At 40.7% G+C, this 16,523-nt stretch overlaps 1 protein-coding gene across 3 annotated transcripts in view; it reads left to right on the top strand.

Annotated features, from left to right (window-relative positions):
• The window catches only part of CDKAL1 (CDKAL1 threonylcarbamoyladenosine tRNA methylthiotransferase), a 713,545-nt gene that overhangs the window by 672,723 nt on the left and 24,299 nt on the right, over positions 1 to 16,523 (top strand). For all 3 annotated transcript variants that reach the window (XM_074038810.1, XM_005553933.4, XM_045389964.2), the window contains 2 exons: positions 6,940 to 7,023; positions 10,016 to 10,180. In XM_074038810.1, coding sequence (XP_073894911.1) covers positions 6,940 to 7,023; positions 10,016 to 10,180 — 249 coding nt within the window. The remainder of the gene's footprint in view (positions 1 to 6,939; positions 7,024 to 10,015; positions 10,181 to 16,523) is intronic.

The raw sequence follows: 16,523 nt of genomic DNA, 5'->3' as shown, positions 1-16,523 counted from the left end.
AAGCAAACTTTACAGTTTATGTTTAAAGCCATATATGAGTTTAAGAGAAACCTTTTCTTTTCCTAGTCCAAAGAATACTTTTGCAAGCAACATTTCTTACTGGGTTAAAAGTATTAGCCCAAATACCCTGATGTCTTTGTTTAATTTGAGTAATGTCTGCCTTTCTTCAAACAATTCTGTTTCTCTCTTTATATCCTTATATAGCCTTGTAGAATATTGTTTGTTTCAGGACAAATGATGACTTAGAGTGTACTTGAGGAGCATTCATTCAGCAACCAAGTTCTGTTGGAAACCACAGCTTTTTAAATGCAAGTGTGTGTTTTATCTGCATTCTCTGCTGGCCATATGGTTAGAACTGATGTTTTTCACAACTTCAGGCACTTGGGAAATTTAAGCATAGATGTGACACAAATGACACAGCTAGCTGATTATGTAACTTACTGAAAAATCTACCCCAAAATTGAATTTAAAAACATTGCTATTTGTTTGTCACAGATGTTTCTCTACTCAAGGAAAAGTCATACACTGCAGAATTAGATCCGTGATGTTGTAAGTTTTCCACAGCTAGCAATTAAATAGGAGGCATTGAGTAGTGGGAAGAGTTCAAAGACTTCCCTTTCTTCTGCCACTGCCACTGAGCAAATCACCCATCTTGCCAGACCTTAGTTCTCTCCCTGTGGAATCAGAGAGATTGCTAAGCCGCCTCCAAGGTCTTACTTTCTTTGTCTGTCTAGGGGAATACTGCTTTTATTTTCTGCCTTTGTGGTTTTCATTAAAAAAAAAAAAAGTATAAGAGCTTTTCTCATATCTTTTCAACAAGGCCTAGAAAATTGTAGCACACTCTTTCTTTCACAGCTGGGGTCGTATTTCCCAGCAGCCCTGCGAGGTTGGCAGTAATGCAGGGTCTTGTAGAGATGTTTCCTGCGCCCTCCTTCACTTTAGTGACCCAGTCAGAGAAAGCAAGGGATGGTTTTACAGGAATATTTTTATAATTCATTTTTCATAAAATGTCTTTAAATAACGTTCAAATGATGAAATGAAATTCTGTACATCCTAGGAAAAAATTACTTTCTCTACTTACGTTTGATGAATACATTATAAAGTATGCCTAGGTTGTTAAAGCAGGTGCCAGAACCAACAGCCACTTTCAAAAGTCCATAGAGCTGAATTAAGTAAAAGAATAAGCTCTGAAGGTAAGAATTGTCCCTTACTTCAGATAGCTACAATCAAGTTACTTTCCTGACAGATCTCTTAAAAGGCAAAGCTTTGTAAATGGAAACTGAGTTTCCCCTGGAAATACTGTAGCATTTGTATTCTCAGCAGAAGCTTTTAACCTCTAGCATGTTACAGAAATTAAATAAACATCATTTTATTTAACCAGCCATAAACTATATGCCTACAAACAAATCAGAAGGAAAAGGACATCTTTCTTAGGATTATAAGAAAATACTCTGGGGCCGGGCTTGGGGGCTCACGCCTGTAATCCTAACACTTTGGGAGGCCAAGGCAGGCAGATCACGAGGTCAGGAGATTGAGACCATCCTGGCTAACACAGTGAAACCCTATCTCTACTAAAAATTTAAAAAAAAAAAAATTAGCCAGGCGTCGTGGCGGGTGCCTGTAGTCCCAGCTACTTGGAAGGCTGAAATAGGAGAATGAGGTGAACCTGGGAGGCGGAGCTTGCAGTGAGCCGAGATCGCACCACTGTACTCTGGTCTGGGCAACAGAGCAAGACTCCATCTCAAAAAAAAAAAAAAAAAAGAAACAAAATACTTTATTGAGATTTCCTTTTTTTTTTTTTTTCGGAGATAGGATATCTCTCTGTCACCCAGTCTAGAATGCAGTGGTGCAGTCATAGCTCACTGCAACCTTGAACTCCTGGACTCAAACAATCCTCCTGCCTTAGCCTTCCAAGTAGCTGGGACTACAGATATGCGCCACCACACCCTGCTAATTTTTTAAATTTTTTTGTAGAAACAAGGTCATGCTATGTGGCCCAGGCTAGTCTCTAACTCCTGGCCTCACATGATTCTCCCCGCCTTGGCCTCCCGGAATGCTGGGATTACAGGTGTGTGCCACCCACCACACCCACCCAAGCTTTGTTGAGATTTTGGCAGACTTCTCTAAGGAAACTTCAAGTCACTCAATAGCCTCTTGAGACACCTTGTAATTGTTTCCTGGCAGGTACTGTATTGAAAATCAAGTTGTTGGTTTAAGTACAGCAAGAAGGTAGCTGTAATTTGCAGAGGGCTCTAAGCATATATTACTGTTTAAAAAAAGAAAGAGAGAGAGACAGAAAGAGAGAGAATGAGAGAGACAGGCTTGATTTAGTGTACATACTTTCCTTCAGCTGATTCCCATGAAACCTTTGGATGTCCTGATCCCCTACCTACAGATCTACCTTCAAGAATGACTTAAACTTCATAATTGAAAGATCCTTTAAATATTGTAATCCACCTCCCCTTCAGCAGCCCTCCTCTCTTCTCCCTACTTCCGTCCCACTTCTACCAGCCTCTCATTTTTAGATGAGGAAAGTGAAGGCCCAAAACATAGGTCTCTTTTATCTCAAAAATAATCTACTCAGACCCTGTGTCTTTGTCCCCTACTGACCAATCCATATATATGGCATCTGTTGATTTCAAAGAACACTCTTCAGACTCTTCTTCCTTGGATTCTTCTAGAACTATGTGCTTCTGCTTCTGACCTTTTGTTATCCATCCATCACTTTCTGCTTTCTTCCTGACCTTGAATGTTACAATTCTCTTGACGCCACCCACTAGACCATTCTTTGGACTTAGAATTTCAGTTGTATCTTAATCATTTCTGCTGAACAATTATATTGTGCTCTTAGTTCATTTTCTGTTGCTATAACAGAATACCCAAGACTGGATAATTTATAAGGAAAATAAATTTATTTGGCTCATGATTCTGGAGGCTGAGAAGTCCAAGATCAGGCAACCCATTTAGTGAGAACTTCAACTCAGCAGAAAGCAGAAGGGCTTTCAAAGAGACCAAACACGAAAGGCAGCCTCACATTATAACAACTGGCTCTCATGTGAACTTATCCATTCTCTCAAGAACTGACTCAGTCCCTGGAAAAAGATGTTAACCGATCTTAATGGCCTAATCACTTCTTAAAGACACCACCTCCCAACACTGTGACATTGGCAATTAAATTTCAGCATGAGTTTTGTCAGGGACAAACCATAGCAGGCTGCCAGTCACACATTTTATGAGAACCATGGTTTTCAACCTCTTCCTTACTTGTGGGATTTTGTCCATTTTTCACAATGATGTAACCTTTTCCTGTTGGTAGTTTCAGCTGTTAGGCAAGGATCTGTCAGCGATGGTGAGGCAGCCATAGAAGTTTGCTTCTCAGATGAGTGTCGAGTCTCCTTAAGACAAACTCTGATCCCTTGTAGTGGACTACCTCTGCCATTAGCATAATAGATACCTGGGTGGTGCGGTCCTAGAGTCCTGAAGATATCTGTAGCTTTGCCACTTTTCTCCAGATGCCCTGCCTTAGTTCTGTGACTAGAACTTCCTTACTCGGATAGCAGTGGCACTCTTTGGTTATGGCAAGCCAGGATGATTACTCTCAATTTTGTTATATGAGGGTCTTTAACCACACAGGGCTACCATATGGGGTGGGAGAGACAGCAGCTGGAAAGTGTAGGGGAAGTGGCTCATTTTAAAAAGAAATTTGAGGCTTGTATATATTTGCTTAGCCCACAAGTTCCTTTGCAACCAAGGTGAAGTTCCATCTTCCCGAATGTCATCTGAACTCATTCTTCCATAACTTCAGTGTTGACTTTAATATTATTTGGAATAGTTGATTCTCTTAAAGGTTATATTTGATATTCACTTCAGTGTGACTTCATTCATTAAAAAATATTGAGGAAAGCATTTATTATTTTTTGTTTGTTCATTTGTTGTGATAGGTTCTCACTCTGTTGCCCAGACTGGAGTGCAGTGGCATGATCAAAGCTTACTGCAGCCTCCAACTCCCAGGCTCTGGCAAGTCATATATATTTAGAATATATATGTATACATATATTTATTTTAAGGGGTGAGGACAGATTGCAGCAGCTTTTGATCAAAGCCCTAGCCTTCCTAGGCTCATTTTTGCTCAGTATGCTCTGGAGATTTTGTTTTGTTTTGTTCTGTTTTGAGACAGAGTCTCACTCTGTCACCCAGCCTGGAGTGCAGGGGTACAATCTCATCTCACTGCAACATCTGCCTCCTGGGTTCAAGCAATCCTCCCACTTCAGCCTCCCAAGTAGCTGGGACTACAGGCACATGCCACCACGCCTGGCTAATTTTTGTATTTTTAATAGAAACAGTTTCACCATGTTGGCCAGGCTGGTCTTGAACTCCTGGCTTCAAGTGATCCACCCACCCTGGCCTCCCAAGGTGCTGGGATTACAGGCGTGAGCCATTGTGCCTGGCCTCTGGAGATGTTTTATTTATTTATGTACTTATTTTTCTGAGACAGGATCTTATTCAGTCACCCATACTGGAATGCAGTAGAATGATCACAACTCACTGCACCCTCGACCTGCCAGGCCCAGGCGATCCTCCCACCTCAGCCTCTCGAGTAGCTGGGACTAAAGGCACACACCACCACACTCGGCTAATTTCTGTATTTTTCATAGAGGCGGGGTTTTGCCATGTTACCCAGGCGGGTCTCAAACTCCTGGACTCATATCTGCCCACCTCTGCCTCCCAAAGTGCTGGGATTACAGGCATGAGCCACCGGGCCTTGCCAGTGACACTGGGGACACAAATAGGATGACTCCTCAGTTGAGGACACAAATAGGACGACTGAAAAAGGGTTTGCCACTATGAATTAGTGCACATTGCGGTTCTCCTGAGTCTCTTTGGCAAATAATAGTTAAATACTCACCTACAAATAGTTCTCTTATGATTGATTAAAAGCCCAGCTTTCTACCATATAAACATAGCAAGTCTTTTTAACTCTGTGTATATTACTGTCATTGTTATCATCTCCAGATGAAATAGAGCAGCCCAGACATGATGGCCCTTACTCTCCACATTGATTCTAATAAGAAGAAAGAAGCAGCATAGTTTTCAGTGGATCTACAATTTCACATTGTTGTTAATTTCCTGAAAACTTGATGTTAAATGAAGTGTAATTGCAGATTTCCTTAAGAACCATTGACAGATACTTATCCTAAGTCATAAGCAACTCACACTGTGAAATGTGTGCAAACATTCTAAGTTTTCTTCTAGAAGAATATACTTCAGTGAGACCCAATATTCCCCAGCCCTTTTCGACAAACAGAGCCATTGAAGCTCAACATAGAAGTTGGGGGAAATTTCTTTTTTGCCACTTGATTTTTTTAAGGGGATTAATGTTGCCAGAACTTCCTTTGTTTTTCAGAGAATGAAAAGAGTCTTTAATAAGTGTCATCTCAGAGACCTTACAACTTTTGGCTAAGAGGGCTACACTTTGAATGAGATAGTAAACTAGATAGTAAATTATGGTGTATTTAGGTACTGGCATTGTATGATGGAGAGGGGAGTTTGATTTTTTTTTTAATTGTTAGGTGGTCTATTTAGTGCAGCTGTGTTTATGTTTCCTTCATGGTAACCGCCTGAACATGGTGACAAGTCCCTACAAATGAGAATAGGCATTTTAAAAAATTATCTTGCCAATGGGCTTTAATTTGGGGGGTCATAATTATTAAGTAGCAATGGTAAAAATAATCCCCAGCACAGTCATTTAATATAGTTGGTTGGCTGTATCAGACATTTTGACAATCTTGTAAAAAGAGTAATTGAGGCTAGGCATGGTGGCTTACACCTGTAATCCCAGCATTTTGGGAGGCCAAGGTGAGTGGATCACCTGAGGTCAGGTGTTCGAGACTAGCCTGGCCAACATGGCGAAACCCCATCTCTACTAAAAATATAAAAATTAGCTGGGCATAGTGGCACATGCCCATAATCCCAGCTACTCGGGAGGCTGAGGCAGAAGAATCGTTTGAACCCAGGAGGCGGAATTTGCAGTGAGCCAACATCACACCACTGAACTCTAGCCTGGGTGACAGAGCAAGACTCTGTCTCAAACAAACAACAAAAAAAAGAGTAATTGATACCTTAAATGCTGCATTTCACAGTAGAATAAACTTGGAAATTTTAAATTTCCTGAGAATAGTCACACTTCTTTACCCATTGTTTTGGCTGATTTACTTCTTTGCTATTAAAAATGGGTGCTTAGATCATAATGTACATCAATCCTGTAGAAAATTAGCAGTTCCATATTTTTGCTGTCTTTCTCTTTAAAAAATAATAAATGAACATGGGGCCATGAGTGCAGCATAAAGACAGTTGACTGTGACAGAGAAAATGTATATAATAAGTAAATAGCTCTGTGAATTACTCAGTACTTTCAGAATTGTGTGTAAGATATGAAATGTGGAGGTGCAAGGTCCTAATGACTGGTTTCCAGAGGCATTTTCTTTAGTGTTACATCCCTTATAACTCAAATTAATGTTTATTACTATTCTTTTATATTGCCAAAATATTTTCATGAGTTTGGATTAGAAGCAGCTTGTTCTGGCTTGTTTTGCAACTTTGTTTCAGGAAACAAAGTGATATTTAGAAGATTTTTGTATGTCATAGAAGCTTTAATTATCTTACTTATGTTGAAGGAGATTAAGTTCTGTTTCAGAGTTATGTAAGAAAATAAGAGTTTATACTATGCTAATTTTATGTTGCCAGATAATTAATGTCTTTCAAAAAATTTGAATCCGTGATTTGAGCAGTGTTCGCTGTTAAATAACCAGCAATGTAGAGTCTACTTTAAATTTAAGAAGACGCTACTTGGTCCAGACCTACTTGGGCTGGCCTTTATTTTAATTTTATTTTTGGATTCACAGGTGTTTACCTGTTTTTTCCCTCCCCTTCTCTCCACAGATTGGTGAAAGACAGCAAGTGTTAGTAACAGAAGAGTCTTTTGATTCCAAGTTTTATGTTGCACACAATCGATTCTATGAGCAGGTAAGAGGCACTTCAGTATTCTTGAGTTTTCTCCAAAACGAGAAAGAGTTCTGAAAGTTTAAGCAAAGGGCATAAAGGGGAGAGTGTTGAATCTTGTCACAACAAGGCTGTTTTATAGCCTCAAGCCAGCCAGGCTAACATGGGCTCTATCTTTGTGACTTACTCTACAATATGTTCTGTACAAAGGAATAGGTGTATTTAGTCTGTTTTAGTTCACATTAATCTTTGACAGGACCAGCCTTAGGCTTTTGGGCTTTTGGAACTAGGCAATTAGCACTGCCAGAATTCCCACACCCTGGCAAAGCAGAGGGAAAGTCCTGCTCAGACGACAGGAAGGATGTCTGCATGGGCGACAGCGGCGTGAAAGGGCAGGGATTTCCTCTCACCGGCACATCAACCGGACAGTTTTTTTAGTTGGTCGGTTGGTTGGTTGGTTTTTTAGTTTTGTTTGGTTTTAGTGTTTGTTTTTGTTTATTTGTTTTTGTTTTTGTTTTTAACTTCTACCTTGATAAAAATGCTAGGAGCAGAGGAAAAAGAGTCTATTCCTTGGACTCAACTCAAATTGTATGAACGACTGTGCAGAACAGTGTGAGGATCAAACCAGCTTCAGTGTGAGAGCTTTGGAGGCCATCCCTAGGGGTGCCCCCGCTTACTAGCCCTCCTTCCCTGCCCATCTAAGCTGGCCTGCATTTGCCCACCGAGGAGCCTGACTTTTGTTTCAGCAGTGGGGTTTCTGCTCCTCCAGGTGGGAGAGCAATTCCAAAGTGACTGAGGAAAACAGAGTGCCTCTTTCGGGGCATTGACCCTGTCAAGGGCCAAGGCCAGGGAAGAGATGGGATACGCCCTCCTCTCCCATCTCATGATAGCCTGTGTGGGAGACTCTCATGGGCATATGGAGATCTTCATTGATCATTCTGGATTGTATTAAAATCAAATGGAGCTTCCTGCTTTTTTGCTTCTTTCTCATCAGATAAGAGGTGAAAATGTTTGCCGTGGGTCATGGCTGAAATTAGGGCTGGAGAAGACGCTGAAGGCCAATGTGGACAAGTCGGATGAGGGATGGGCAGAGGAAGCAGGCTGCCTCTGTCAGAAGGCAGGAAAGCAGGAGCTGAAGAGGCCCCCAGCATTGACATTCCCCAGGGAATCATCTCAGACTGGGCAGTGGGTCCCCAGGAAACAGGGGAGCTTTCAAAGCCCAGACTAGACGTGCTCTGTTCAGTACCAGTGGAGACTGCAGTTGAGGAAGGGCTCCCAGCACTCTGTGTCTGGACTGCGTCGCTTCTCCATTTCCCATCTCATTAATATACTCCAGAGGGCCATTTTCCTATTCAGGCCAACCTTCTGCTCAGCCCTGGGGAGGAGCTTGATTGCATTTTGGTTGCCTCTTCTCTCTCCTTTCTCTTGCCATCTGGGTTTTGCCTCAGCAGGGAACTTTTTTCCCTTCATTTTAAAGGCAGTGGCATGCCTCGTTAGCTGCTTCCTCCAATTTAAAGCAGCCGGGCTTTTTCCAATTATTAAAACTGGAGGAGGGGAAAACACTGAGCCCTTCATTCAGATCAAGGCAGCAGATCAAGGAGGGTTATTTTTCCCCAGAATAGTACCAAATCTCCCAGGGTTAGTTTGGTCTAGAGATTTTCTTATTTTATAAAAACTGATTTAAAAGGGCTTTTTATATCCTAACACTAAAGCTCTTTTAGTTCGTTTTGCCTGCCATAAGTAATTCACCACCCAGGTGACCTTTTTCTTATACTTTGATGAAGCAGTGTACTCAGTGGTCATAAAAATCAAACTCAGACCAAGATTCAATTTTGCCTCTCAGAGAGATTGGCTGTGGAACTCCTGGCTCTCATCTGACTTTTCTGTCTCTACAACTAAGCATATCAAAGATTTTCTAGGAATTATTTTTCTAAATAAGATGAGTTCCAGAGGTGAAGATTACATCTAGAGATCCAAGCATTACTGGATTAGAATTGGTCTATTTATTTTGGATTCTAACTTGAAAAGCCTGGCAGGTCGCTCCAGTGCTGAAATAGAAGTGTGAGGGAGACGTCATGCACGCAAGCTACCTGCAGGTCCCAAAGGAAGGGAAACGTTTGCTCGAGGTAAACAAGCACTTTTATCAGGAATCTCTAGTGGAAAGAGACGACCTGACGGTTTCCTGTGAACAAGCCAAAGTACCCTTCAGAGGACTGGTTCTAGATGGAGGTAGATCCCCAGGACTGACAAACACATGCTTTTTCTAACAGAGCCAGGGAAAGGAATGGCAGCCGTTCGTTTCAGGAGTCCTTTAGCTCCAAACAGTGGTGTTCGGTGCTATTGGAAGGTTCTTTTAAATGTTTCTCCTTCTCCCTCCGAACACAGCACACCCACGTGCGCGAACACAGACACACAGGCCTGTGTTTGAAGTGTCTTTTCAAACCGTTACTCTGACAGCTCACTTGGAAAGTATTAAAAGTATAAGGCTTTCATCAGTATTGTCTCGGTTTTCCTCATTGCATGGAATAGCCAAGAGCAACATATCAAAGGCCTGTCCAGAAGTGACTGACTGATTGCTGGGGGATTTCCCAGGTCTGCCTTCCACGTGCCTCGGGACATTAGGCGCATCCTGCACTGGAAAAGCACTGCCTAGGGGGCCCGGGGTCCCCTCCCAGAAGTGCCTTTCCTTCCTGCAGGCTCCCCAGACTCTTGAGCAGCTAGAAGATAGAGCCCACTTTGGAGGGGATCCCAGAATAGAAAAATGACACGGAGGGACAATGAGGAAACCTGGATAATGAAGTATGCCTTCGGTTAATAGTATTAATAATATATCAATTTGGGTTCATTAATTGTGGCAAATGTACTATGCTAATGTAAGATGGTAAATAATAAGGAAACTGGGAGTTGGGTATACAGGCGCTCTCCATACTATCTTTGCAAATTCTATAAAGCTGATACTGTTCTAAAGTAAAATGTTTATTTTAAAAATTAAGCCTCTGAAACAAATGTGTTTAAGGTTTTAGTGCCAAAGAACCCTGCGTTCATGGGGAAAATGGTTGAAGTGGACATCTGTGAATCAGGCAAACATTTTATGAAAGGGCAGCCGGTATCTGATGCCAAAGTGTACACACCCTCCATCAGCAAACCGCTAGCAAAGGGAGAAGTCTCAGGCTTGACAAAGGTAAGTAAAAGATGCTCTCCTCTCTACACTGCTAGTAAAACAGCAGCTGTGGAAGCACAGTGATTCCAGACCATGTTTCTGTTATCATTTATAGTTCCCTTTTTATGTATGCATGAGGCTTTAATCCTTTCTGACAGATTGAAATCTGAATTAGAAAGATGTGTTTTTGCTGATGCTGATAGCTTTGCTTCTCTGGCTGTAAAGGGAAGAAGCTGTTTCTGCTTCCAGTTTAGAAGCAGGGGGTAAAAGCCATTATTTGCAGGCGAAAATGTCGACAGCAAAAGATGATCTGATCCAGTATGTTTCTATGTCAGTAGATCCTGAGTGGAAGGGGATAAGGAAAAGGGTGTTTTCTTGCTTTACAAAGCTGTTTATACTGTAGTAAAAACCTACAGCCGAACAGGCACTAAACCGTATCATATATGCAGTTACGGTGCCTTTCAGAAGGGTGTTAGCTGGACATCTACTTTAGTCATGTGGAGTGAAAATTAAACATTTTTTTTTCCTTCTATAAAAAAGTAACCTGACCCCTATTTTATACCTTGGTAAATATGGCCGTTTGCCAAGCTCTCTCTTACATTTCATTGAGCTACAGTTGTAAAAGCTGATGGAGTGTGAAATGAAAATGTGTATCACATTTCTAAGCATCATTTGATGTCCTTTCTCCAACACAATTGTTAAGCCCTTAAAAAAAAAAAAAAGAAAGCATATAGCAATGATTTAACATATGGAAAAAAACTCTGATATTTATCTGGCCATGTAATTCCAAAATTGTTTTAATCTGTGTATAATCTTGTTCCTCAAAATAAATTGCAAGGACATGTTCGTTAAAATAAAGCAAATACAGCTTGACTCTGGCAATAGCAACAAAGACAGTACTATTGTCTGTGTTCTCACTGATTGTGTGGATTCTTGTGCTTGACAAGTGCCCACGAAGGATCTGCATGCATGGCCGTCTAACCCATAGTGGAATGGTATAGACCAGCTTTTGTCAAAATTCTACCAAATGTATCAGCCTGCACAATCAGGAGCTAACTCTAAAATTTGATAAGCATAACCATTCATTTTTGCTGTTTATTAAAAAAAAAAAAAAATCATACTTGGGGGATAGGATGGGGGGCCAGGAAGGAGCAGTGTAACCTGGCATTTAAATTATATTGCTAGAGATTTGGCTTTTGATATGTTAGCCAATACTTGGAAATTTTTTTTAAGAAGTCAGCTTATTTTTTGTTTTGTTTTGTTTTTCCACATAGTGTATTTTACAAGGTTAATTTTAGATTGCCACAGTGAAAAGGGTTTCTCAGCAAGTAACAGTAGTGGGGAAATTATTATTTCAAAGACTCTGCCTGGTTTAATTCCTTCATGTTTGCCTCTTGGAAAGGGTAGTATTCTAAACATCACCATTGATAATACATAAATAAGGAAATGTAGTGTCCCTCTATTTGTTCCTTAACTATAGTGTTACTATCTAAAAGGGCAGTTCCATTTGAATTCTCTGGGGCACCCTTTCTACTCTCCCATCCTTTCCTCTAGTCCAGACAATGGTATCATCGGTTCTACCAGCAGCCCAACTCTAAACCAGAATGGCCCAAAAGTCCCAGATAAGATGAGGAAGCCAGTGGGTTGCTGGTCTGCCAGAGCATGAGGCCACTGGGGTAGGAATATTGATTTGGGTATTTACATTAAGAAAAACAGTAAGGCTTTTGTTTGTTTTGAGAGAGGGTCTCCCTCTGTCACCCAGGCTGGAATGCAATGGTGTGATCACAGCTCATTGCAACCTCTGCCTCCTGGGCGCAAGCGATCTTCCCACATCAGCCTCCTGAGTAGCTGGCGCTATCGGCACTCACCACCATCCTGGCTAATTTTGTTTGTTTGTTTGTTTGTTTGTTTTTGACAGAGTCTCACTCTGTCACCCAGGCTGGAGTGCAGTGGCATGCAATCTCAGCTCACTGCAGCCTCCACCTCCCTGCAGCATCCACCTCCCAAGTTCAAGCAATTCTCATGCCCCAGTCTCCTGAGTAGCTGGAATTACAGGCACGCGCCACTATGCCCAGCTGATTTTTTATTTTTAGTAGAGACAGGGTTTCACCATGTTGGCCAGGCTGGTCTTGAACTCCTGACCTCAGGTGATCCGCCCACCTCAGCTTCCCAAAGTGCTGGAATTACAGGCATGAGCCACTGTGCCCAGCTGATTTTTTATTTTTAGTAGAGACAGGGTTTCACCATGTTGGCCAGGCTGGTCTTGAACTCCTGACCTCAGGTGATCCGCCCACCTCAGCTTCCCAAAGTACTGGAATTACAGGCATGAGCCACTGTGCTCAGCCCCAGCTGATATTGTTTATTTTTTGTAGAGACAGGGTCTCTCTTTGTTGTCCAAGTTCGTCTTGAACTCCTGGCCTCAAGTGGTCTTCCTACCTTGGTCTCCCTGGCATCTAAAGCAAAATACTATGCTTTGGACTTATTTTGTCTCACTTGACCTCTTTTTTTTTTTTTTTTTGAAATGGTATTTTGCTTGTCACCCAGGCTGGAGTGCAGTGGCACAATCTCACTGCAACCTCCACCTTCCAGGTTCAAGCGATTCTCCTGCCTCAGCCTTCCGAGTAGCTGGGATTACAGGCTTGTGCCACCACACCCAGCTAATCACTTGACCTCTTTTGATGAAACTGATGAGAAGTACAACAGACTAGAAGGGTGTTATCGAAATGATGGTGGGAATGGGTGAAAGTTATGTGTGCATTTTTAGTGAAAGGAACAGAAGAATAGGAAATTTGAGAAAAACACAGTTTTAAGATGCTAAGAACATCGATATTTTCATCTTGTGCTCACATGCAGCCTAATTTTGTGGTAACCTGCTTATTGTGATGATCTTTTTATACAATTAAGACTTCTGTGGAAAAATTGCTATGCTGTTCAGTTACTCCACCTGAAGAAAACGTGTGGATAGACAGGACCTAGGGTCAGCGATACCAAATCCATGACCATGTACTAGTTTGAAAAATTATCTGAAAGCCATCATCAAAGATTGGGATCAAGGATTTTTTTGTTTTAACTCCGTTAAGGAACTCTATTTATGGAAATTTTATGAACATTTTCAAGCATATACAAAAGTAGAGAGAATAGTATAATAATCCCACATACCTATTACCCACCCTTAGCCGTCATCAAATCACCAGCCAATCTTACATCATCTGTGCTCATATCTATCCCCCATTCCCCCAACCCTGATTATTTTGAAGAAAATCCCGTTTACACTTTATATCATCTAGAAATATACTAGTAAATACCTCTAAAAGATAAAGATTCCTTTTACAAACATAATCAAATATATTATCAAATTTTAAAATCATTACCCATAATTGTCATTGGCTAAATATTCCATGCCTACTGCTGGGACCCAAAGTCAGCATTTATGGCGCACTTATCATGGCCAAATACCGTGCTAAATATGTTTGTTACGTGTGTTCACTCATATCATCCTCATAACCCTGAGAGGTAGGCACTATTTTTATCCCCATTTCACAGATAAGGAATCTGAGCATCCATCACTCAATAAATAGCTTATCTGGAGTCACAACGTTTGAAGATAGAAGAGGGAAGCCAGGATTTATGTCCCCACTTTCAAGCCTTTGTTTTTGTTTTTGTGTTTTACTTGTGGTAAAATATACATAACATAAAATGTACTGTCTTACTCATTTGTAAGTGTATAGTTAGTGGTGTTAAGTACATTCTCATTGTTGTACAACCAATCTCCAGAACTTTTCATCTTGCAAAACTGAAACCCTGTACTCATTAAGCAGTAACTCCTCATTTCCCCCTTCCCTCAGCCTTCTAATCTACTTTCTGCCTCTATGAATTTGATTACTTTTGGTACCTCGTATCAGCGGAGTTGTACGCTCACCAGTGTTTGTCTTTTTGTGACTTGCTTATTTCACTTAGCATAATATCCCCGGGGTTCGTCCATGTTGTAGCATGTGTCAGAATTTTTCTCCTTTTCAGGGCTAAATACTATTCCATTGGATGTGGATGCCATGTTTCATTTATTCATTCATCCTTTGATGGACATTTAGGTTGCTTCTACCATTTGGCTATTATGAATAATGTTTGCTATGAACATGGGTGCACAGATATCTCTTCAAATACCTGCTCTCAATTATTTGGGGTATTTGTCCAGACATAGGATTGCTAGATTGTATGGTATCTCTATTTTTAATCTTTTGAGGAGCTGCCATCCTGTTTTCCATGGCAGCTGTACCAATTTACATTTCTACCAATAGTGCGCAAGGGTTCCAGTCTCTCCACATTCACATCAACACTTATTTTCTCTCTCTCTCTCTTTTTTTTTTTTGTTTTGTTTTGTTTTGATAGTAACCATCCTAATCGGCATGAGTTAAGCCTGTATTTTTAAGCCCAGGTCCAGACTGCCTTACCCATTTTAATTGCAGGAGTCTTATTTGATAACTTCTGGACACTAGTTTCTTTTTGTATACCAAAGTAAGCTTACACTGGATACAAAAAAAATAATAAGTAAGAGAAAGAGGGAAAAACGAGAAAATGGACAGTCTTAATTATCTTCTCTGTGGGTTCAGTTAAAAATGGCATTAGAGATCTGTCTCTCTTAGGAATATGCGAGAATGTGAACATTACTGCTGTCTGTTTTAATAAAGGCTAACTAGTTTTACTACTAATGTTCTTTCTTCTTGTCTGGCCTATGTTATAAAAAATCACTTGAATCTTACCATTTCTTTGATTCTTAAGAAGTCAGAACTATTCTTTGCCTGGTACAAGATAGAAAAGAACATTTTCCCTTCTAATTTTAAACTTATGAATAGTTTGATTGCAAAGTTTTTTCTTATTGAATTAATTCTTAATAGTAAAAATTGCTTTAAAGAAAGAAGAAGTAGAGTAGCATCATGAAAGTTCTAAATGACCTGGACTCTGTCAGGTTTGGGTTCACATTACAGTGACAGTTCCTATGATGAAGTACAACTTTCTTGACTCACAGTGTCTTCATTTGTATAATGGAGCTAACAACTGATTTGCAGAGGATTAAGTTAAATCATGTGGACAAAGTGCACAATGCATACTAAATGTGTTAAATATTTTAAAGAAAGAATTCAATAAGTATAGCTTTAAAAAGCAGTGGTTTCCTGGCTTTTATTTTTATTTCTTTTACTTTAATTTTTTTTTTTTTTTCTTTAAGATACAGTCTCACTCTGTCACCCAGGCTGCAGTTCAGTGGCGCGATCTCGGCTCACTGCCACCTTCGCCTCCTGGGTTCAAGTGATTCTCATACCTCAGCCTCCGGAGTAGCTGGAACTACATGCATGAGCCACCACGCCCAGCTAATTTTTGTATGTAGAGACGTGGTTTCACTGTGTTGGCCAGGCTGATCTTGAACTCCTGGCCTCAAGTGATCCACCTGCCTCAGCCTTCCAAAGTACAGGGATTAGAGGCGTGAGGCACCACGCCCGGCCTACTTTAATTTTTTTTTTTAGCACTTTTTTTTTAAGTACTTTGCAGCCTGATGCGGTGGTTCACACCTATAATCTCAGCACTTCAGGAGGCCAAGGCAGGAGGAATGCTTGACCCCAAGAGTTTAAGAACAGCCTAGCACCACTGGGAGACTTCATCTCTATAAAAATTTTAAAAATTAGCCAGGTGTGATGGTGCATACCTGTAGTCTCAGCTACATGGGAGGCCGAGGTGGGAGGACCGCTTGGCCCCAGAGGGTCGAGGCTGCAGGGAGCCGCTACAGCCCAGCCTGGGTGAAAGAATGAAACCTTATCTAAAAAAAAAAAAAAAAAAAAACAAGTACTTTGCATTCGTGGATTTCACTGTACATTATAGTATAGCAATTAAGAACATGAATTCTGGATTCTGATTATGCAAGTTTGAATCTTGATTCTACTATTACAAAAAATATGATCTTGGGCAAGTTACTCAATGTACCTCCACCTCAGTTCTCCCTCTGTAAATGGGTGATAATAGTACCTGCTTCATAGGATATACGTGGAAATGGCTTAGCAGTCAATAAATATTGGCTACTATTTTCATTATTAATTTGTGATGCAAGCCAAGGCATTATTTTACTTTAATTTGTGAAGTAAAAGTTGCCCAATATTTTATCATTTCAAATGTTGTATTCATCAGCCATAGATTTCTGACAATGGCAGATGAAACCAGACCAACTGCTGAGATGCCTCCATGAGAATGACAAATTAACAGAAAGAGATTCCAGTAATACTCCTACAGCGTTGGCCATTCTTACTGACAGGCATTTCTTCCTCTTACTCTTTATGTCTTCTTTTTTTTAAAAAAAGGAGAATATTCTAGAATGGAGGCC

The sequence above is a fragment of the Macaca fascicularis genome, chromosome 4, assembly GCF_037993035.2.
Source record: "Macaca fascicularis isolate 582-1 chromosome 4, T2T-MFA8v1.1".
In the NCBI taxonomy this organism is placed as follows: domain Eukaryota; kingdom Metazoa; phylum Chordata; class Mammalia; order Primates; family Cercopithecidae; genus Macaca; species Macaca fascicularis.
This window is presented reverse-complemented; position numbering and strand designations above follow the sequence as displayed.